Source organism: Primulina tabacum, chromosome 8, assembly GCF_025594145.1.
Source record: "Primulina tabacum isolate GXHZ01 chromosome 8, ASM2559414v2, whole genome shotgun sequence".
NCBI classification, from domain to species: domain Eukaryota; kingdom Viridiplantae; phylum Streptophyta; class Magnoliopsida; order Lamiales; family Gesneriaceae; genus Primulina; species Primulina tabacum.
Genome location: NC_134557.1, coordinates 8,334,012 through 8,358,865, shown reverse-complemented (window position 1 = coordinate 8,358,865; position 24,854 = coordinate 8,334,012). Strand labels below are relative to the sequence as shown.

The window sequence follows — 24,854 nt, the reverse complement described above, 5'->3', positions numbered from 1 at the left end:
AAGCAGAAAGCAACATGGATTCTGCTCCCTTAATTATCGCCGATCAAATTGGTAAATTCACAAGTAGACACTTTGAGATGGGTAATAAGCAATATTTTTTATATAAAAAATAATATATTTTAATAAATAATTCAAATAAATCTCATAAAATTGATCCTCCCACGAAAAATTTTGTGGTAAATTTGTTAATGAGACCAAAAAATTTATTGTCCTATTAAAAAAGAAAAATCTCCATAAAATATATGTGGTAATATAATTTGTTATTTCATCGTTTACATCATTCTCTTGGCTGAACAAGAATTTTTAATCTTTGTTGATTAATATTATATTTATGAATATTTCTTTTAATAAAAGTGGTACGAGATTATCGGTCAAAAAAATGTCAAAGTGCTGATGTCAAAGATATTATTTTGTCCATTTTTACAGTTCTAGAACTCATATTCAAACGTGTCTTCAGTCGGTGAAACACGTCGTGGTCATCTTCATCAATCGTTGTATTCGACTGTTTCTCTCGTGTCATCAAAAAAGTAAAGGCAGTGTGAGAAAGATTACAGGGAAGAAGAAGAAGAAAGAAGAAGAAATTACAAATTGCCAAAAAGAAAAAGAATGAAATATACACACAAATAAAGGAGACACTCCACAGAAGCAGAGAGAAAAAGAGTGTGTGGTAGTCACCAAATAATTGTACTTTTGTGAGATACAGACTTGGATCTAATTGCAGAGGAATGAAAATCCCAAAGGAAAATGGTGAAAATTCTCCACAATTCTCTCTTTCAATCTACTACCTTGCTTTGTGAAAAAAACCACTAATCACTCATCATTAGGTGATTCTTGCATTTGCATGTACACGGGACAAGGTTTGTTATTTGTTCTGTTTTTTTTTTCCCCAGAATCTCTGAGCACATTTTTCTCGATTTGTAGATATCGGAATGTGTGCATTTTGATACAATCATGCATGGAAAATGGAAGTTGCTCCAAGAAAACTAATGCACGTTGTTAGGGTTCTTTTCATTTGCATTTTGGGAGTTGTTAATGGTGTTACCGACCAAAATGACTTCAAGATTTTGGATGATTTCAGAATTGGGTTAGAAAATCCAGAGCTTTTGAAATGGCCTGATGGGGGAATCGACCCCTGTGGCCCTCCTTCTTGGCCACATGTGTTCTGTTCTAATGGCAGAATCACTCAAATCCAGGTTCAGGGCCTTGGATTAAAGGGCCCTTTGCCACAGAATTTTAATCAATTGGACATGCTGATGAATGTTGGCCTCCAGAGAAACAACTTTAATGGAAAGCTGCCATCTTTCAGTGGATTGTCCAATTTACAATTCGTATACCTGGATTTTAATGAATTCGAGACAATCCCTGCTGATTTTTTTCAAGGTCTTCGTAGTATTCGCGTGTTGGCAATTGATGATAATCCCTTTAATCGGAGTTCGGGGTGGAGTATACCCAGTGAGCTAGCAGAGTGTTCCCAGTTGGCTAATTTTTCTTGCTCCAGTTGCAACATTGTCGGACCAGTGCCGGCGTTTTTCGGGAAGTTTCCGTCTCTCACTTCGTTAAGATTGTCGGGTAACATGCTCACCGGTGTTTTACCCAGCAGCTTTCGTGACTCCATGGTGCAGGTTTTGTGGTTGAATAATCAAGATGGGGGTGGTATTAGTGGTCCTATTGATGTAGTTGGAACCATGGTTGGGTTAACTCAGCTATGGCTCCATGGTAATCAATTTACGGGTTCGATTCCTGACAACATTGGAGATTTAAATTCATTAAGACAGCTTAACCTCAATGGGAATCGGCTCGTTGGCCTGATTCCCCAAAGCTTGGCAAGTATGAACCTTCAAGTATTGGATTTGAACAATAACATGTTCATGGGTCCAATACCAAAGTTTAAATCTGTAAATGTTTCTTATGAGTCAAATTCATTTTGCCAATCTGATCCTGGGGAGCCATGTGCTCCTGAAGTGAGTGCTCTTCTAGATTTTCTTCAAGATTTGAATTACCCGGAAAGACTTGCTTCTGAATGGGTTGGTAATGACCCGTGTAGAGGGCCTTGGTGGGGGATAAGTTGTGAATCTAGGAACGATGTTTCAGTAATAAATTTGAAAAATTTTGGGCTTAATGGCACCCTTAGTCCTTCACTTGCGAACTTACAATCGCTAGTTGAAATTCATTTAGAAGGCAACAATCTACATGGCACCATTCCTACAAATCTTACTTTTTTGAGATCGTTGAGATTATTGAATATACGAGGGAACAGTTTTGAGCCACCGTTGCCAAGATTCCGTGATGATGTGAATGTCGTAACTGATGGTGATCCGAAATTGGCAGGTAATGGACCTAAACAATCCCCCTCACTGGATACTGCACCTCCAATGCCTTCTTCTCCAAACGACAGCCCTGAATCACCACCTAGAAATCCTTCCATATATCTTCATCCGAAGCCAGATGGTAGAGGTACAAGGGCTAATGCATCTACTGCTGTTACAGAGAAGTCAAAACCGCAAAATAGGACCAAATCTCGAGTTTTGGTCATAGTGGCTGCAGCTGCAGGTTCTACAATTTTTATATTTCTCGCAGTTCTATCATCTGTCTACTTCCTGTGTCACCAAAAAAAGATTATAAAACATCATGGCGGTGAAGTGATCCATCCAAAAGATTCATCAGATCCCAGTAATATGTTAAAAATCGCAGTAGTGGATAGCTCAGCCTCGTATACTCGAACTGGTGGCAGTACCGAGAGTGGGACCATTGATAGGTTGGATAATACTCAGGTTCTTGAAGCAGGGAACCTGGTAATATCTTTTCAGGTTTTACGCAAAGTGACCAACAATTTTGCGCCAGAAAACGAGCTGGGACGTGGAGGTTTTGGAGCAGTTTACAAGGGTGAACTTGAAGACGGAACAAAATTAGCTGTCAAAAGAATGGAGGCAGTGGCAGTCAGTAAAAAAGCATTGAATGAATTTCAAGTTGAAATTGCTGTGCTTTCTAATGTTCGCCACCCGTCACTTGGTATCCCTTTTAGGGTACTCGGCTGAAGGACATGAGAGGGTTCTGGTTTATGAATATATGTCTCAAGGGGCTCTGAGCGGACATCTTTTCCGATGGAAGAGTCTAAGTTTACAGCCTTTATCTTGGGCAAGAAGGCTCGTTATTGCTCTTGATGTAGCAAGAGGAGTCGAATATCTCCATTCTTTGGCGCACCAAAGCTTTATACACCGTGATTTGAAATCCTCAAACATTCTTCTTGATGATGATTTTCGGGCTAAAGTGTCGGATTTTGGATTGGTAAAGTTGGCTCCCGATAGAGAGAGATCTGTTGCTACTAGACTAGCTGGAACTTTTGGATATCTTGCACCCGAATATGCTGGTAAGAATATTTTCAATAAATGAATAAATGAGCTCGACCTTCATATGCCCTTCATATCACTTGCATATTTTCTTGTTCAATGATAATACTGGTTCATCTATGTTTAATTTATGTGCTCTTTTTGTTTTCTGTCGATTAATCTTTTGATTTCTGTCAGTGACGGGAAAGATAACCACCAAAGTCGATATCTTCAGCTTCGGAGTGGTACTAATGGAGCTCTTGACAGGATTAGTGGCACTTGATGAAAATCGTCCAGAGGAAAACAGATACTTGGCTGAGTGGTTTTGGCAGATTAAATCTAACAAAGATACGCTTATCGCCTCGATTGACCCTTCACTTGATGCAAAAGAAGAAATTTATGATAGCATTTACATTACAGCCGAATTGGCAGGACATTGCACCGCACGGGAGGCAAACCATCGTCCCGACATGGGACACATCGTGAATGTGCTAGCTCGGTTGGTGGAGAAATGGAAACCATACGAAGATATGGATCAGTGTTCTGGCATTGACATGACATTGCCTCTTCCACAGATGTTGAAGGGCTGGCAGGAAGCCGATATCCAAGATTTTAGTGGCACTTGTGACAGCAAAGGAAGCATACCTGCTAAGCCATCGGGTTTTGCTGACTCATTCACCTCTGCTGATGCTCGGTGAGATGTATTTATTTTCACTGGTTGTACATGTCTTATCGGTTGGTGGCGAGAGAACCTAATGGGCAATCACTACAGATAGGCAAACCAAGTTTCGAATTTTATGTATAATATATACGTACTGTGTAAGTTTTTTGTTTTCACGAAGTCTTGCTGTGTGAATCTATTCATACCTTGTATTTTTAGGTTGTGTTTGAATTCAAATATATTTTTATTGTTTAGAGAAATAAGATTATAAACTTCAAAAATATATTTTACATGTTCGTATAATATTCCATGTTAATTATAATGGAATTCAAGTTCAACCAGTAATGATATTATTTGGAATTCATTCTGTTCTATTTTGTATTATTAATGTATAAATTTGTAAAGTTTTGGAATCGATTTATTATAGTTTTTTTGTTTGTAATAAAATAATAAAAAATTATAAACGAAATTCATAGATTTTAAATTCTTCTAATTAAATAAACCTTTAAATTACCACTTGTAAAGTGGACAAGAGTTGCAAATGCAAGTTCAATTCCAGCAGTTAACATTTATGTGAGTCTAAGTGGATGTAGTCTGGTTAGGCATGTAAACAAACCTAACCGAAATGAGTCGAATATGACGAAAATTTGAAAGTTAGAATTCGGATCGAATTTGTTCAATTCGAGTTCGAGCTAGATTCGAATTTCGAAAGTTTTAAAACTTTTTGCTTGAATTTTGTTTTGAATTAAAGCTCGAATTCGGTCTGAAAAATTCTAACATGTTCGTGAACTATACGAATTATTACTCGAAAATAAGTACTTGAAAAGGTCAACATTTATTTATTTAATATATAATTATATTTTATTATTAACGTACAAAAGCTCGCGAGAAACTCGCGAACTATCAAACAAAATAATTTAGGCTCGAGTTCGATTCGAAAAAAGTTCGAACATATTCGAGTTCAGCTAGAATTCAATAAACTCAAATATTAATCAAATATATACCGAACCGTCTAAAAAAACTCACAAACATGCTCAATTTGTTTACAGCTCTAAATATGACAAATTAGGCATTCCAATTAAGACATGAAACTCCACTTGCTACATATTCTGCTACTATTGAAAATATAAATACAAATTGGTCATTGCTACCTAAGGAGGAGGGAATAAAATTTAAGAATGACCATTATTCAAATAAATCTATATTATATTATTAAATTTGAGACATTTAGAATAAATAATTTTTTGTGTCATGATCTGTTATAATTATATATATATATATATTAATAAAGTGCTAGAATTTATATTAATAAAGTGCTAGAATTTTGATATAAGTTACTGTAGCTCAGTATATATAGTTTTTTTTTTCAATAAGTTGCAGATTCTATTCTTATTTGGATATTTTTATTTTTACTTTTTTCTATTTATTTTTCTAATTTATATTTCAAAATAGTAGTATAGTTTATATTTCAAATTAATAGTATAGTTTCACACTATTTTTTATAATTAAATTTTGATATTTATTTAAATATAAATAAAATAAATTTTAAAAAATATGGTATGCACAACGATGAAACCGAGAAAACAAGGAAGCCAGCCGTTTTGAAAGAATGAGCCTTCTTCCCGCCTCCCCAATTCCTATCAACCCTTCACGGCCGCACAGCCTCCTCCTCCAAAACTCCACCACTTGGCCCCCGACAACCATGAAAACGCTTCTCTAGACGCCACCACGGCCTCCTGGACCTTATCTATCGCCTAATATTGCAAAGACGGTCGTCTATCTAAAGCAGCTTCAGAATTGAATCGCATGTGATTATCGAGTGTCGAGCCTAACCACATCATTTTTGTAACTCTGCTCCTGGGCGTGCCAATTTTCCATTCCAGGGCTTATACCTCGGGCCTAACGTTCAGGGGTATTGTCGAAAACTCGGGTTGGATGTTGACGATGTGATGGTGGGAACTGCATTAATTGGCATTTATTCAAAGTTTGGTGAACTGGGAATCTGCAGAATGGTTTTTGATCACTTGGTTATCAAGAATAAGGTTACTTGGAATACTCTAATGGTTACATGAGAAATGATGACTTTCAGAAGGCGTTTATTGATGAAATGCCTGATAGAGATGCTGTGTCTTAGACTGTAGTGATTATGGGTTTGTGAAGAAGGAAATGTTCGAAGAAGCTCTGGAGTATTTTCAAGAGATGCAGATGTTTGGTGTGGCACTTGACTTTGTAACAATTGTCTCAGTGCTCTCTGCAGTTTCTAACTTGGGAACACTTGGTTTAGGGCTATTGTTACATCGGGTTTGTATTTATGCATGATTTAAGAGATAATATTCAGGTAAATAATTTTTTAATAGGCATGTATCGTAGGTGCGGATTTGTTGAGTTAGCTCGTCAGGTGTTTCACAACATGGCTAAACGAAGCTTAGTATCATGGAACTCAATAATTGTTGACCTGGCTGTTAATGCGCATGCAGCGTCAGCTTTGAAATATTTCAAAAACATGCAAATTGATGGGTTTTGAACCCGATGGCGTGAGCTTTACTGGAGCTCTTACAGCTTGTAGCCATGCCGGTTTAATAAGTGAGGGGCTTGAGTTATTCGATAAAATGACAACTCCTTAAAATCACTCAAACTGTTGAACACTATGGATGCATAGTCGACCTTTATAGTCGTGCTGGGGATTGAAAGAAGGCTTTATTGGTGATCCGGAAGAAGCCAAATAAGTCATGCTCGGTTCACTGTTGGCCGTGCGTAGAGCTGTGAGTAATTGGACTTGGCAGAAAGCTTGATGAAGCATATCTATGATCTGGATCCAAGAGGGGGTCCAAATTATGTGATGCTTTCGAACATCTATGCAGCGACTGGAAGTCGATATGGTCGAGTGAAGTGTGAAAGAAAATGAAAAGGCCTTCGAGATTCAAAAGAAACCCGGAATCAGCTCGATTGAGGTTAATGGCATAATTTATGAATTTGTGGCGGGTGATAAATCTCATGCTGATGCAGATAATATCTATACAGTGCTGGAACGGTTTGTCGTATGAGCTAACATTATCTGAGCATATTGTAGAAGTTAACTTGGAATTACTTGATTTAACTTTTGTTGCAAAAGATAGAATCTTGAGAAGTCTATTAATACAAGGCAAATTTCCACTCACATAGATTCCTAATCAGGGTTTGATTTCCATAAATCTAAAGAAACCAATGTTTAAAATGCATACATAAAGATTTATAATTTTCAGAGCAAAAAAGTGAGACCAGCAGAAATCTTTCAACAATATAATGCCAAAATATCATGGAGTTTTTCGGGGCTTCTTTGGGTCTTGATCATTATGGTGCAATGGGTCGGGTCCCCCTGGAACCTTCCTCAGATCCCAACCCTCGGGTATCTCATTATTTGCACTACTGCTTCCAGGTACATGCACATCACTGGTCTTAAAACTCGTCTGTTTCATCTCCAAGAAAGCCTGTAAACGAGGTTGCAAAATCAAGAATTATACTAGAAGTCAGTGATTTTCACAGCTTCAGTGAAGTCAGAAGTGTATCGCACAATTTTCTGGGAACTAGCGGCTGCGTTAAGGGTGTTCACCACATTCAACGAAAAAATGGAAAATTTTTTTTCTATAAATATTCCAAAAGTTAAAATTCGCCTTCGCTCCAGCCAAATCCAAGGGTCGGTCCCTGGAGCAACAATGCGTGTTGTTTTGGCAAAAGGTGGATTGCTGGAAATAATCAATAGTCATGAAAGCTGAAATTTATTTTTAAATGTTTTGGGGTAATATTGATCAGCTGGCTAGGTGAGCAAATTATCTAAGGGATGCATGCATGAATAAATAGCCAGAAACCTTTCGATGCATCAAAAGTGAGCCTTCTCTCGCGCAACACTCTGCAGAGCAAGCTGGAGTACTTCAATCTTGTGAACTCCATTGTAGCGAATAGATATAGAAAAAATTTACTATTTAAGGCTTGTTAGATGTAGAATATTACTGACATCGTGGAGGCATGCAAGTCCGTATTTATATAGAAAAATTGTGCGTTGTCCAGAATGATTGCTCATGCAGCCATTTTCTTTAGGCATCAAACTAAATTCGAATGACATGACAATCTACTTAAAATGCCATAAATTAAGAGAGAGCAAAAGGAACAAAACCATGCAGGATATTGAAGATCTTTTCCATACTGGAGTTGTGCGTGTTCATCTATATCCAAATATATATATATATATATATATATATAAAAACAGAGTTTTTGCCAAAAATAGTAATTTCACGCCAAAATGTCATTTTTAAAAAAAAAAGAAAGATATATCATGAATATTGAAATATATGTGCTGCAATTAATGATAATTTCATTTATTGTTAGCATTAATTACATCAATTCATTTAGTTCAAATTTGAATTCAATTCATTTTTATATTAATTCAAATATAATTTATGTATTATATATCGTTTATTATTTTTTATTCAAAATGAAACTAAAATCTATTAAAACATAAACTATATTAAAACTTTTGCATTGATTATATCAATCAATTTAATTTGTGATATGATTTGAAAAAAATATTTCTCATTAGTTTTATTAAATGAGATTTAAAAATATTTATTTATCACATGTTAAAAAACAATAATATATATAGTTCCTCAGAAAATAAAAAATTAAATATGTATTTAGGTTGATGGTCGACATTAATATTTTAAACACGATAATAACCATGTCATTGGCTTAGGGTAACACTATTAATCGACATACATTTATATTTAAGAATTTTTTTCAAAATTAGCGAAAAAATAGTTATTTATTTTTATTTTTTTTATAATTATATTATTTTTTTATAATTTAAATATCTATTATTATTTTTATAATAATTAATTTTTAATAATACGAAGGTAAAGAATCTAGGATGGTGCCATTTGTGGTGTGAATCGACGGCTATGACCTTCTGAAATCTGAGTACTGAAGCATTTTATCTTCTTGGCAAGATTCCGTTGACATCAATCGAACAGCCATTGAAAGACGGGGTTTTTTTTAAAATAATATATTTTTAAAACTTATTTATTAAAATATAACAGATTTTAAAACATTATGAAAATATGACAATCTGGAGTTTTCCGGATTCACTGTCCCGATCATAATCTGAGACAGACTGACACGGATTCTAAGAATCCGATTTTAATTTTTTTTTAAAAAAAGGGAAATCGGCGACAGTTTAACCAAAACCGTCGCTCTCCGCGACGGTGTTTTAAACCGTCGCTACGGCACGGATTTTCTGCCATTCTTACCGGAACGCTTCACATATTCATTTGAATGCGTGACACAATTTCATGCCTATAAATTGCACCGAGTATTTGGCGAATTCATCCCATCCTTCAGCTCAACTTTTCGGTTTCGGCATTCTTCTTGAGCAGTTTTTTTTTCTTCGGTCTGTGTCTTTTTTTTGTTATAAAAATTCAGTGATTCTCTTTCCCTTATAAATTGCGTCGATCATGTGCTTAACGGAATTCTTAATTTGATTTGATAGTTTTCTGTCGCATAACAGAATTTGAGGGAATTGCGCCGAGTCTCAGTAATTCGAAATTTGATTTTTGAGAATTGTGTTGAGTATCAGAATTTGGGAGAATTGCGCCGAATCTAATTCAAATCTCTGTTTTTTCTTTCTATATTGAATTGTTTTTTGTATATTATTTCTGATAATGTTTGTAATACGAATAACTACAAATATTTTGATTATAATAATATTTCAAATATTAATCTCAATATAAACGATTAGTTAAATAATTAATATCATAATATATTTATATTCTATGTTGAATTAAAAATTTGTTTAAACATGGATGCAAAAATTAGTACACAATTAATACTATTATTATCTAAATTTAATTATTATAAATAAATATATTTAAATTATTGTCATTAGTATAAATAATGTAATTGTTTAAATTTACCGTAACTTAACAATGAAATGTTTAAAAAATGTTAAAAAAATTGTAAATTCTTTTCTAGCTATAAATAATTGTTTTCATATTTTAAGAGGAACATGAAAATCTTAATTTGTTTAATTCCAACGATGTTAAAAAAAGTTACCGCAACTTCTAAATCCCAAAACAATTAAGATTCCCAAACAATGATAAATTCTTTGATTCAATAGTATGAAATATTGTTTGGAAAATACGTTATTTTATTATTGTTTAGGAATGAACATTTCTTAATTTTTTTTTTAAATTTTGGGAATTAACGACGGTTTTTGGTTAAACCGTCGCAAATAGTAACGGTTAAAAAAAGTTACCGCAACTTCTAAATCCCAAAATAATTAAGATTCTCAAACAATAATAAATTTTTTGATTCAATAGTATGAAATATTGTTTGGGAAATAAAGTTATTTTATTATTGTTTAGGAAAGAACATTTCTTAATTTTTTTTAAATTTTGGGACTTAGCGACGGTTTTTGGTCAAATCGTCGCAAACTGCGACGGTTTATTAAACTGTCGCAGATAGCGACGATTTTGATTAAATCGTCGCCGATTTGCTTTTTTTTAAAAAAAATTTAAAATCGAATTCTTAGAATCCGTGTCAGTCTGTCCCGGATTCTGACCGGAACAGTGAATCCGGAACTTCAAACTCCGGATTGTCATATTTTCATAATGTTATAGAATCTGTTATATTTTAATAAATAAGTTTTAAAAATATATTATTTTTAAAAAAAACCCTTGAAAGACTCACTATAATAATTCGTTTAAGAGAATAAATTTTATTTTATTATTATTTTACTTGTGCAGATTTTTAATACATCTGGGATTTTCTGCGTTAATGTGTGAGCAGTCGTGAACCAGTTCATTTGAATCATATATGTGATATCTTTGTCTCACATCTTAAAAATAAAAGATTTAAAATGAGTTTATAATGACTTACAATAGACTTCTATAGCAAATTGAGTTAATCATTTTCGTAAAAGCGATGACGAATACGAAGTAGTTGCTATAGGGGTCCATTGTGCAGTCACGCAGGCGCGAGACCGGGCTCGGGGCGTGACAATATCTTTAATGACATATATATATATATATATATATATACACACACACACACATACACACATATTATAAAGATGTAGTCAACTTCTGGCATTGCCAAACAATAATGTCGGAGGTACCTAATAAATTAAATTTTAAGAAAAGTGTTTTTTTTATTATTTGTAATTTAATAAAATTATTATGACAGTCACCCGAAGATAATAGATGGTGGCGTTGGTTGTTGTATGTATCATTTAATTAATAATTGCTACATCTCATTTTCGTATGCACGTATGAGATTCTGGTTGGGTGGGGTATAGGCTATGGATGCAAATAGATCCATATTGTTTTAATATATTTTAATTTTTCTTTTGAAACTCGAAAAGTATTTTTTTTTCCAGTTCAAGTCCATTAATTGGTTGAATTCCGATTAATCTGAAATATTTTTGAATTATATTAAAATAATAAATTTATTAAATTTAAAAGTATATAATCAAATACGTGCGACTGTGATAACTAATTTGGTCTCGTCTTTATCCATCCCCTCGACACCACAATATCAAAGATGGAAAATTATATTTTTGATATTATCTATAGTACAATTTTCACTTTTTATCATGTTTTTGGTATATTCATGGTTTTAATCAATTAATTTGCATTTAAAAAAAAAAAACAGTAAGCTTTTTTCTCACTATAATGTGACATTAATGGATACGTTAGCAAAGCTTGTCGTCACATCAATAATTTTTGGTCTCACATCATCATTTTTCGACACTGCATCAATACGCTGATGAAGATGAATAAAATCGAAACAAGATTACAAATTAGTTGATTAAGACTGTAAATTGAACGATAACATGACAAAATAAAATACATGAAAATTACAAAATAAAAAAAATGTAATTTTTCATATATATTTTGAGGGTGAAGTATATTTTATTTATATAATCAATTAGTATTTAGGAATAACAAATAGAATCCTTCTATTATGTAAATGTTGTGATAAAAGTGTTGGCACTCAGTACAAATACAAAAACTTGTGTGAGACGGTCTCATGGGTCGTATTTTATGGGACAAATATCTTATTTGTATAATCTATGAAAAATTATTACTTTTTAGGCAAAAACTTGTGTGAGACGGTCTCACAGGTCGTATTTTGTGAGACGAATCTCTTATTTGAGTCATCCATAAAAAAATATTATTTTTTATGCTAAGAGTAATATTTTTTATTGTGAATATCGATATGGTTGACCCGTCTCACAGATAAAGATTCGTGAGACCGTCTCACAAGAGACTTACTCTACTTTTTATGCTAAGAGTATTGGTCGTATTTTGTGAGACGAATATCTTATTTGTGTCATCCATGAAAAAGTTATTACTTTTTATGCTAAGAGTATTACTTTTTATTATGAATATCGATAGGGTTGACCCGTCTCACATATAAAAATTCGTGAGACCGTCTCACAAGATACTTACTCCAGCACAAAAAGTGTTACATAAATTAGTAGTTTAATAAAAATGTTTAATTTCTTTAAGCTATCATAATAACTATTTTTCATAGTAAATTAAAATTATAGCCAAATATGATCATTTTAAAAAATAAAAAATAAACTCAAATTTTTTTAAATTTTAAATAGAAAGATGTTTTAATAAATATATACATAATAAACTTGGAACAATAATTCAATTCATTAATAATTATTTTCACTTTTTAAAAAACTATAGTTGATTATATAATCATAATAGATGGTAGTCAACAAGGCACGTGGCCCGTGGATCTGAGATTTTGTGTATATTTCATCATTGAAAACTTCTTAAAAGATAAGTAAGTTTAATTTTTTTAGAATGTGTAATATGCAAATTTGAATTTTTTTACAAGAAAATTTGGTTGGTAGTTGTAACATAAATCTACCATCATCCTACCCGACTCACTAGCTATGATAAGCTCTAAACAACACCCTTTTAACCTAATTAAGTTAAATTAAAATAATTAAACGAGCTGGTCTGTACACATCTTGCCCATTACTTTTAAATTAAGAGAAGAAGCAATTTGTTTCTGTAAAAAAATGCTGTAGAAACACAGAGTTTAGTCCTACTTTTGCTTTCTTTGATCGAACCCATTCCAGATATCCTCATTTCTGGGGTGCCCAGAAGGCCAGGTCAATTGCATCTCAACAATTTCCGTTATTGCTTTATTTCAGGAATTTGGTGGGCATTTTTGTTTATTTGTATTCTCTTTTTGCAGTTTTTGTAAATGGGTGTTTTCTTGGAATGGATCTGCAAATGGGTAGAAGAGGCAGAGGAAGTGTCTGAGATTTGTTTGAATACAAGTTACATTTTCAAGTGTAATATCTAGCTTTAGATTTATTGCAGCAATTGGTTTTCTGATACAATTCAGAGAATAGAGGATCCAAGATTAATTTTTTTGGGGGTTTCTATTATAAGGAGTTGATGCAGAGAGATTTCAGGGAGTATAGTAACCCAGATTACTTTTTTGGGGTCCTTTCATTTCTTTAGATACATGCTTATCAAGGGTAGAATATAGTGGATACAGTGCTTTAGGACTCGGGAATTGTTGCTGATGGAGTCAAGAATGGACCAGTATGACATCATGGAGCAGATTGGCCGTGGAGCCTTTGGTGCAGCTATTTTGGTACATCACAAGCTGGAAAGGAAAAAGTATGGCCTGCAATGAAAAAAGTTCATTTTATTCGTATCCAAAATTTTGCAGTAAAATTCTTTAATGCGTCACCCTCATACTTTTTTATTTTCTTCATGTACTTCTTGGGAATGTAACACAGGTATGTGCTTAAGAAAATTCGATTAGCTCGACAAATTGAAAGATGCCGGAGATCAGCTCATGAAGAGGTTAACTAATGTTATTGCTTCAATTATAAGGATTGAATTGTTTTGTGCTAGTTGTTATCTTAATTCTACTTTTTTGTTGTGAGACTATCGACATCTCTTCTTAGTTAAAGCAATTGTTCTAGTTATTTTGGTGTAATGGCAATTGATCTCTAGATAAAAAGATTGACAATTTTCTTAGTACAATTTCATTGTTTAGTTTATACTCATCTCTCAAGATGGAATTTTGCTGCTGAGTTCGTCTTTTTTATGCAATCATTTATTAGTATGCATATTGTTCATGGTGTAGTGCTTGACAAAAAATGTAAAGGGTCCTTTTTTCTATGCAAAAAACTAGATGGCATTAATTGCGAGGCTACAACATCCTTACATCCTTGAGTTCAAGGAAGCTTGGGTTGAAAAGGTGAGTGGTCTTGAAGCTTCTAATTGCTAGTTTCACTATTGTCTCAGAATCTTCTTTTATTTTCCTCCCGATCTCTTTGTTTCCCAATCCCAAAGCAGGGTTGTTATGTTTGCATAGTAACTGGCTACTGTGAAGGAGGTGACATGTGAGTTTTGGGTGATAATTTGATTGGGTAGTACCATTTCTTGTTTTTTAAGCTGTCTTTTCTTTCTTTTATTTTATGCGCTGCTGATATTTCAGGGCCGAACTAATGAAAAAAGCAAATGGGCAGTACTTCCCTGAGGACGTTTGAGTTGTTCCCATTAGAATATTGTCTCATTTTTTTCTTTATCCATGTAACTCTTATTTGTACATATACTTTGAATAATAGATATGATTACACATCTCATGTGTTCAGCTAACCATACATTTTCTGATTGGCAGTTGTCAATAATGTGTTAATCATGTACATTGTGCCGAAACTGTTGAAGTGGTTCACTCAATTGTTATTGGCTGTCGAGTATCTGCATTCCAAATTTGTTCTACACCGGGACCTCAAAGTAACAATCTGACTTGATGCAATTTTTTGTCTTAGTTTCTTTGTTATCTTTATGATTATTCGCATTAATCTTCACAGCACTTTCTTGGCAGTGCTCCAATATCTTTCTCGCCAAAGACCAAGATGTCCGTTTAGGTAATTTGGATTTTTTTTTTGCCTTGTGTTTCGATTTATAAATTTTGCTATTGGTTTGTGTTGGATATTTGAATTAAAAATAAAGATAGGGTCTTTAGTTTATCAGATAACTTTCAATCTACTGTTTATAGTTTAAGGTTAGATTAGACTAAGTTTGTTATCAATTGATTTGTCTTGTATAATTAAGTAGTGTACTATTTCATTATGAATAAGATTAAACTTCCGTCCGAAATACTCGTTTTCTCTCAAACCACATGGTATCAGAGCGCAGATGTGGCCAATGACGAAGTACGGTATGACCTATACCACTGCCAGTTCATCAACGCCGGTGACTGCCAGTTCATCAACGCTGGTGAGCATGACCCAAATCATGGGCGTTGCTTCTCTTCTCTCCATCACGTGCCACAAACTTACAGGCCGGAATTTTTTGGCTTGGTCACAATATGTCCTTATGTACATTTGTGAACGTGGCAAGAAAGATCACCTCTTGGGCAGTGCAACACGACCTGACTCGGGCGATGTCACATTCAAAACTTGGAAGGCAGAAAACAACCTAGTCATGTCTTGGTTGATTAATCCATGACGCTTGAAATTGGCGAAAATTTTCTCCTCTACTCAACTACAAAAGACATTTGGGATGCGGTCAGTGACACATACTTGTGCAAAGATAACATGGCCGAGCTCTTTTTGCCATTGAATCAACTGTGCACGATCTCCGCCAGGACCAAAGATCGGTTGTGGACTACTTCTCTGCCCTGACTCGACAATGGCAGATAATTGATCTCCTCGAAAAATTTCATTGGACATGCACCAAGGACGAGAAACTCTATCGCTCAGTTGTTGAAAGTAACTATGTATTCAAATTTCTGATGGGCTTAAATCTAGATCTCGATGATGTCCGTGGTCGGGTCCTGAGCACAAAGCCATCACCAAGCCTCCGTGCTACCTTCTCGGTGGTCAGACTTGAAGAAAGTCATCGCACGGTGATGCAGGGTTCTCCCTAGCACATTTCCGCAACCTCTGATGGTTCTGCCATCACTCTACAATGCCAAGCCCCATCATTCCCACTCGACTTTGCGCATTCTGCTACTCGGGACATTGGTGTATATCCACGAAAGGATGATCCGTTCTGGGACGACTTTGGTGTGAAAAATGCAAGAAACCTAATCACAACATCGAATCTTGCTGGAAGATTCATGGCAAGCCCGCAGATTGGAAGCCTGTGCGAGAACGTCGGGCTAATGCTATTGTCTCAGTTGCTGATCCTTCTTCCACCGAGTCAATGGCCTTCACAAGCACCCAATTGAATGTCCTCAAAAAGTTATTCCGCCAGCGGGCCTAGGTGCCATCAAACAGTGACATTGGGTCAGGAAGTACTACTGTCCAAGGTGATAATTCCCTTGCATTTATCTCACACCATGTTCCTTCACAATCGTGGACAGTTGAGTCAGGGGCGTCGGATCATATGACTAGTCAGTTGGATTTGTTTACATCATGCTGCCTTTTTTTTTTGTCTCTCGATCGTTTATGATATCAGATGATTCTTGCACAAAGATGCTCGGGTCGGGCTCCATATGTTTGTCATCTACTTTGCACTTGAATAATGTCTTGTTTGTCCCTATCGTTCATTGCAATCTGTTATCGGTTGGCATGTTAAATCGAGATCTGACTTGCACCACTATTTTTTCATCTACCTCTTGTGTTTTTCAGGAACTAGCCTCGGGAAGGACGATTGACAGTGCTGATTATTGTGAGGGCCTGTACATTCTCAAGATGAAACCCGTCTCAAAGCCTTCAACTCTTGGTGTTCCCGTTTCTGCTTTTCAGTCCAATAAGAATAGTAAACTTTTTTTGTGGCGCTTTCTACTAGGACATCCGAATTTTATGTACCTTCAAAAAGTGTTTCCTCATTTATTTGATAATAAAAGTTCATTTTTCCCTCATTGTGATGTGTGTCAGCTATCCAAACATTTGCGTCACACTTTCAAACAACAATCATATACTCCATTCAAATCGTATGCTTTAATTTATTGTGATATTTGGGGTCCTTTGCGCGTCAAAAACATAACAGGAGCGCGTTGGTTTCATTATTTGTAGATGATCATACGCGTCTCTCATGGGTGTTCCTGATGAAGGAGAATAGTGAAACTTCCTCGATATTTAAATCATTACATGCCACGATCCAAACAGAATTCTCAACCAATATTTAGATCCTCCACTCTAATAGAGCTCAAGATTTCTTTAACTTTGTCTTAGGTGATTTCCTGATAAATAAAGGGGTTTTTCATCAATGTTTTTGCGTTGACACACCCCAGCAAAATGGTGTCGCCGAGCGAAAAAATCGTCATTTCCTTGAGGTTGCTCAATCCCTGTTATTCTCTCGTCATGTCCCTCATCATTACTGGGGTGACGTCATCCTCACTGCCACTTAACTTATCAATAGGATGCCTTGAGGTGTCCTTACCTTCAAAACACCTATTCAAATATTACTCGAGTCTTACCCCAATTCCCACCTACTACATCACATTCCAATGCGTATTTTTGGTTGCACAGCTTTCGTACATGTTCATTACCAACATTGGGGCAAGCTTGATTCTCTTCCTCTGGGGTGTATATTTTTTGGCTATTCCCCTAATCAGAAAGGATATAAGTGTTATTCCCTTTTCACCAGAAAATTCTATTCTTCCATGGATGTCACATTTCATGAAGACGAGTCCTTCTTTACACCTTCCTCGGTTCAGGGGGATAATGTTAGGAACGAACCTCCGAATCCGAATTTGGAACTCATCGCCATTCAGAACGAACCCCCAAACGACCTAATTCCCTCAACCGTACTAGATAAACCCATATTAATCCTGAAAATCCTATTCCACCGTTTGAACATATCTAATCTCGGAGAAGACCTCCACTTCATCTTGGGAATTCTCAGGAACACATATATAATCAATCAACCAAGAGTACTTCCTTGACGCCAGATTCTCCGAATCACACTCAAGTTACGTCGAGCTCTGACCCACAAAACACAGGTGAAATTGATGATTTACTTATTGCATTGAGAAAAAGGGTCAGAACTTGCACTCAACGTCCGATAAGTAACTTTGTCACATTTGATCGTTTATCCACTGCATTTCGTACTTTTGTTGTAGATTTAGATCAAGTACAGGTACCATCAAGCATAAATGAAGCTATCCAAAATCCACATTAGAACAACTGTCGTTGATGAAATCCGAGCCCTTGAAAAGAACAATACTTGGCAGATAACATATCTTCCCCGAAAATTGTGTAGTTGGTTGCAAATGGCTCTTTACAGTTAAGCACAAAGCTGATGGACATCGAGCGGTTTAAAGCACGCCTGGAAGCAAAAGGGTATACCCAGAGATATGGGATTGATTATCAAGAAACCTTCGCACTGGTAGCTATGCTGAACACAGTTCGTGTACTCCTATCCATTGTCACAAATTTAGACTGGCCTCTATACCAGCTCGATGTCAAGAATGCCTTCTTATTTGGGGACCTGGACGAGGAAATCTACATGAATATACCCCCGGGATTTGAGTCAGAATACACTGTAAACAAGGTATGTAGGTTGAAAAAATCTCTCTACGGCCTAAAAGAATCACTTAGGGCGTGGTTTCACAAGTTCACCAAAGTACTGAAAGACAATGGGTATCTTCAATGCCAATCAGACCACACTATGTTTGTTAAACACTCCAACACGTATAGAATCTTTGTTATCATTGTCTATGTTGATGATATTGTGATCAATGGAAATCATAAAGAGGAAATCACTTATATTAAGCGACTGCTTTCAAAGGAATTCAAGATGAAAGATTTTGGACCATTAAAATATTTCTTGGGAATGGAAGTGGCCATATCAAATCACGGAATTGTTATTTCCCAAAGAAAATATGTCTTGGATCTCTTAAAAGGAACAGAGATGTTGGGGTGCAAGCCTGTTGATACACCAATAGACCCAAATGTAAGATTGGTCAGAAAAGTAACAATCCTCCAGCCGATAAAGGAAGATACCAAAGATTAGTAGGCAAGTTGATCTCTCTCTCTCATACAAGACCAGATATTGGATTTGTTGTAAGCTTTGTAGGTCAGTTCATGAACATTCCAACAGAGGAACACATGGAAGCTGTTCTTCAGATATTGAAGTACCTAAAGGAGGGGTCCTTTGGTAAGGGCTTGTGTTTCTGCGGAACCAGCCCAAGAGATATACAAGTATACAGTGATGCAGACTAGGCAGTATCCTCTACTGATAGACAATCTATATCAGGGTATTGGTCATTTGTTTGGGGTAACCTAATAACATGACATGGCAAGAAGCAGTGCAGAAGCAGAATTTCGATCATTAGCCAATGGGATTTTGCGAAGGAATATGGCTCCAAAGAGTGTTGACTGAGTTGAAATTGGAAGGACATTAGATAATCAAACTAAAGCGTGACAACCTAGCAGCTATAAGCATTGCCAATAATCCAGTTCATCATGATCTTACTAAGCATGTTGAGAACAATTGTCATTTAATCAGTGAAAAAATTGAGATGAGAATATTGAAAGTTAACTACGTTCCTAGCAAGTCACAAGTTGCAGATGTCTTAACAAAGGCTCTATTTCAACCCACATTTGAAGACTTTGTGTTCAAGTTGGGCATGATGGACATATATCACCCAACTTGAGGGGAGTGTTGGATATTTGAATTTAAAATAAGGATAGGGTCTTTAGTTTATCATATAACATTCTAATACTGTTTAAAGTTTAAGGACTTCTTTCCGAAGTACTCGTTTTCTCTCAAACCACAGTTGAAATTCTTAATTCTTTATTTATCATTTTAAAACAACAAAAGTTTTCAACAAAATGAGAATAATCAATCTGAAATATCTAGGCTACATTAAACAATTCCTGTTATTCATATCGATATGATGCCAAGCAATGAAGGTTTTTCGAATAACGAACCAATCTTTGAATAAAAAAAAGGTTTGGATATGGCTTAGTATGACATAACCCCTTAGTTTTTAATTCTGGTTTGAGCAGGTGATTTTGGACTTGCCAAAACTTTGAAAGCAGAAGATTTGGCTTCTTCGGTAAATAATTATGATGCAAACCATTCCCTTGGCAAACTTTATAAATTATGCTTGTGAAGTGGAGCTTGTTGTTCTGTGCAGGTTGTTGGAACTCCCAATTACATGTGTCCAGAACTTCTTGCTGATATTCCTTATGGTTTTAAATCCGATATTTGGTCCCTTGGTATGCCAATGTTCATTTCTCTTCTTTGATAACATCAAACAAGTCTAACTGAATTCTAAGGCTATCATTATACTTCTTTAAAAGCCAAAGCTTTTTTTGTGGGAGGATACCCATGGTGGTGTTCACCCTTTTTAAATTTTGTGGGCATTCTGTAACTCTGGAAATGATTTTACCCTTAGCCGAATCATGTTACTGCCCTCAAATATGAACTCCCTTCTTTCATTATTTTCTTTGTAAATCAGGTTGCTGCATGTATGAAATGGCTGCTCATCGTCCTGCATTCAAGGCTTTTGTAACATCTCACAACCTCGTTTCATTATTTTTTTCCCCTCTAAATTTATTAAGTGTTTTATTCCAGTTAATTCTTATTACATCTATAAGCTTAATTGCTGGGAATGCATGTTTCAGGACATGGCTGGCTTAATAAGCAAAATTAACAGATCATCTATGGGTCCTTTGCCTCCCTGTTACTCCCCAGTCTTGTAAGTCAATCCGATGTGTCTATGTAAACCGTAATTGTATTAAATCATTATGGTTGAGACATTTGATTTATTAGCTCTTCTAAATTCATAAAAATTTCATTTTCCTTTTGATTATAAATGCTAGAATTATGATTATTCAGATGTTACATTACGAGTTTTGCACAAGTGTACTTTGAAATTAATTTCAGATGTGTTCCATATTACAGGAAAACATTGATCAAAAGCATGTTAAGAAAAAATCCAGAACATCGGTCAAGTGTATGAACCTTCAGATGTCGTTCAAATCACTGAACTAATTTTTGGAGAAGGTCTAATTATTAGATTTCAAATGTTTATCAGGCATCTGAACTTCTGAAACACCCGTATCTCCAGCCCTATGTTGACCAGTACCGTCCCCAAAGAAACCTCTTTGTAAATCTCGTGAGAGTAGAAAGAATATGTCTGAAAGCCTAAGTAGCAACAGTTCTTGTAGCGAGAGAGACAGCTTGACACCAAGTCAAAGCAACGCGCGAGAAACTGAATCATTGCCTTTGAAAACCAAGGAGCCTGATGGTCAGAAGCAACTGCCAGAGGAACAAAGAAATGGTTGCGATCCTAAGCAGCCAAGGATGATTAAAACCAGTGTGATGGCTTTGAAGGACGAAAATATCAGAGAAAGCAGTTCTCCTATTAGAAGCAACCACTCAAAAGTTAGTGGAGCTAGTACCAGAAGAATTTATGTCGAAGCATCTCCAAGGATCACCAAACTAGGTAGCATTCGGGCTGGTCTTAAAGCCATTGCAGAGACACCTCCATCTGCATCAGTGAAGCCCAACTCTGATTCAAATATGAGAATGCAATTAACAGATTCTATGAAGCAGCAGGTACTAAAAGTTCCAATTTTTTTTTTCTGTAGTAAAGTGTTTCCGAGCTTGATTTTATGACAAACCTATCTTTATAGTTACTTGTTGTGGAAAACCCCTCGAAGATTATCAAAGTTAGATATGAAGGGGTCCCTCCCCTTGGTCCTTTAAAGCCAGTTGCTGAAGAAGGATTCTCTTCAAAACCAAGACAAAAAACACCTCCTACCTTGGCTAGAAGGCCTTCGTTACGTAGAAGAATGGGGCAAGAAGGATGTGACTCTCCAAATGTCATGAATAATGACATAAAGGCTTGTTCTAGTGATGCGGAGGATACTGAAGCTACCAAACCAGTTACATACAACTGCAATTCACATGATTCACCGGAAGTCGAGCAGCATATGAGGAAGCATGAAGGATTCGAAATGCAGACAGATAGCAGCAATTCTGCATCCTCTTCTGTGTTGTTTCAAGGATTAGAGGTCTGTAATGATACAACATCCCCTGTTATTAGTCTGTCAGAGCAGATACTTCACGATCATGTACAACCCACCAATTTGGAAATCTTTCAGCATGATCCCTCTACCTCAGAAAGGATAAGGATTGACCCTATGGAACAAGCAACTAATTGCCAAATCGGTCATCAGCTACGCACTGAAGTTGAAATCGCTGAGTCTAGACCAAGCTGCTCCACCTCTTCCTCATCATACTCTGAGGGATTGGAAATTATTCCCAAGACCAGTCACTGGAATAAATATGACTCTGTCATATGTTATGAAGCAATTCAAAAGCGCTTGGATGACGATGTTCCAGATGTGAATGCTTGTGATGAAAAAATGAATTCCACCATACTTAAAGAGAACTCATTTTCTCTATCTGTAGATTTACTTCTGTGTGAAGAAGATACAGCCCCATCAATCACTCCCAGCAGTAGGCATGAATTGTGTGACATTTCATCCATGGGTGATGACAAGTTCATGGTGAAGGAACTAGTTCACCCAGCAGAAGATTATTCCTCTTTGACGGTATCTCCTTTCTCACCAATGCAGAAAAATTTGTTTTCAGACAATGGAATTCTCGTGCAAGATGCAGTTGTTGAAAAACCAATTAACACTCATCTCCAAACTGCCTCTGATAATGTGATACATGATGGTAGTGTCCGAGTGGGAACCGAGCATCTGGTATCTGAAAATGTGGATAAAAACATGAACTTCAGGAAGCTGATAAATATGGCCAGGGATGATTTTGATGTTAACGATCCATTTTCATTATCTTGCATCGATGCTGTGGTTTCCTCCGTTAATACTGCCTCCTCTTCAAATCTGTTTGAAAACTCTGTCACAAAGGAAATAGGTGTGGCTAATACAAATCCCATTCCTACAGCTCCTAATCTTGATACTTCCAAACTAGAAAATCCCATAGCACGTCCTACACAGGGGGAAACACGAGAAGGGGAAGTTTTAGACGTCTCTTCTCTCAGGCAAAGAGCTGAGGCTCTTGAAGGTCTACTAGAACTGTCCGCTGATTTGCTTCAGCAAAATAGACTAGAAGAACTTAATGTGGTATTGAAGCCATTTGGGAAAGAAAAGGTCTCGCCAAGAGATACAGCAATCTGGTTAGCAAAAAGTCTCAAAGGACTGTTGCTTGACGAGAATGGACGGGTTTCATAGATGCCGCTGTCCATTATCTTTCACGTATATTGTTCATGTAACTTTCATTGCATCAATTGTATAAAAATCGTGATTCAGCTATTTTCTCTACTCCATTTAAAGGTAAGAATACCATACATGCTATATGTGGATGAAATGTGTTCTTTTTAAAGAAACTTGTGATCCATGGCGATCTTTCCGACATCCTGATGTATACTCTATCTGAAACTAATATTTACTTGCTGTATATCTAACATTCATATAAACTAGTTATTCTGCACACGCTATGCGTGTGTGTACAATCTTTTTTATCATTATCGATGGACTAAAGTGAAATTTGATAAATTATGGAGGGATTAAATTGATATTTGAATTGTTGAAATAAAAAAAATAAAAATAAAAGTATGTTGAAATTGAAAAAAAAAAACAAAAAACAAAAGTGTAATATTAGTATCGTATAAGGGTAAAATTGGAAGAAAAAGACGGTGTCATCTATAGGTAGTTATTATCATGTCCTTACACTTAATAATATAGTATATATATGACTTTTGATTATGAATTTTCTAATATATCACTATTCACTTAAGTTACTAAATTAAATCAATAATTTTTTTAATGAGTTCTTTTGTAATTCATTGTCTATCTTAAATGACTTTGGACTTAATGCATATTGAATCATCAATTTACCAATGGTTTTTCTTTGTTGCTACTAAAATATGTTACTAAAATGAGTGAATTTTTTCATGGTTGCTAATGAATATTTAATTTTTCTATCTTATTTTATTATTTTACATATAAATACATCACTTTTATAACAAATTGATTTTTAAATATAAACTAATAAACATAATCTCATACATGATGTAAATATTTAAATATATTAAAGATTATTTGTAAGAATATTATTTAAATATAAAATATTAATTGAATTATTCCGTGATTGCGGTTTTGTTCATGTAACTTTCATTGCATCAATTAATCAAGTAGGTGCACTGTGCGCTGTCACAAGTATAAGGAAATAAATTTGTAGGTGCACTATGCGCTGTCACAAGTATAGAGAAATAAATTTGTGCATTGGCTAATAGCTGTAGATTTAGGCATAGTAGTAAGCACTTGATCCTAACAATTGATATTAGAGCTAGGTCATGAGATCAAATCTCCCAAGAAGCATATTTCTATACTTCTTGGGGGAGGGGAATGTTGGGTTAAGCGTGCATGAGCGAGAGTAGTATTGTGATGAGTGACCTCCTGAGAGGTTCTCATGCGTCAAGTTGCTGGCGTTGCGCCGCTTGATCTGGTTGGCTAAATGGACCGTAAAAGAGTGACACCGGATCTCAACAGGTAGTATCGTCTCTGCTAGGGACAGAACCGACGATAGAGAAATAGTAAAAATGATCTTTAAAAGATATGAGACAACACCTGCAACCCAACCCATTAGCACCCAAGTAAGTGCACTATATATATATATATATATATATATATATATATATATTATAAAATAATTTTTTATGTATTTAAATTATTTTTATTAGTTAATATCAAAAAATTTATGAAACTCCTGATATTTTTATGTATACGATAAGAAATGTTAAATGTTGACAAATCATTGATTTAATTAATAATGAAATAAATAATAGCTCAATAATGCAGTGATTTCACTTACGATTCATTATGTGATTAAAATATTTTTACATAATAATAT

General features: G+C 35.3%; 2 protein-coding genes and 1 pseudogene across 2 annotated transcripts; all 3 read left to right on the top strand.

Annotated features, from left to right (window-relative positions):
* The first annotated feature begins 445 nt into the window (after nucleotides 1–445).
* On the top strand, nucleotides 446–4,226 carry LOC142553581 (receptor protein kinase TMK1-like). The gene is given in 4 exon segments (XM_075663925.1): nucleotides 446–747; nucleotides 922–2,999; nucleotides 3,001–3,367; nucleotides 3,525–4,226. Coding segments are annotated over 3 exon segments (2,904 nt in total). The 5' UTR covers nucleotides 446–747; nucleotides 922–962; the 3' UTR covers nucleotides 4,025–4,226.
* Nucleotides 4,051–7,874, top strand: LOC142554541 (pentatricopeptide repeat-containing protein At1g05750, chloroplastic-like; annotated as a pseudogene).
* A 5,087-nt stretch (nucleotides 7,875–12,961) lies between these two features.
* Nucleotides 12,962–23,354, top strand: LOC142553580 (serine/threonine-protein kinase Nek5-like). The gene is given in 16 exon segments (XM_075663924.1): nucleotides 12,962–13,150; nucleotides 13,237–13,670; nucleotides 13,793–13,859; nucleotides 14,194–14,259; nucleotides 14,358–14,404; nucleotides 14,500–14,544; nucleotides 14,717–14,798; nucleotides 14,890–14,932; nucleotides 19,970–20,019; nucleotides 20,101–20,182; nucleotides 20,425–20,474; nucleotides 20,591–20,664; nucleotides 20,871–20,922; nucleotides 21,004–21,058; nucleotides 21,061–21,527; nucleotides 21,605–23,354. Coding segments are annotated over 15 exon segments (2,847 nt in total). The 5' UTR covers nucleotides 12,962–13,150; nucleotides 13,237–13,572; the 3' UTR covers nucleotides 23,174–23,354.
* Nucleotides 23,355–24,854: the final 1,500 nt, after the last annotated feature.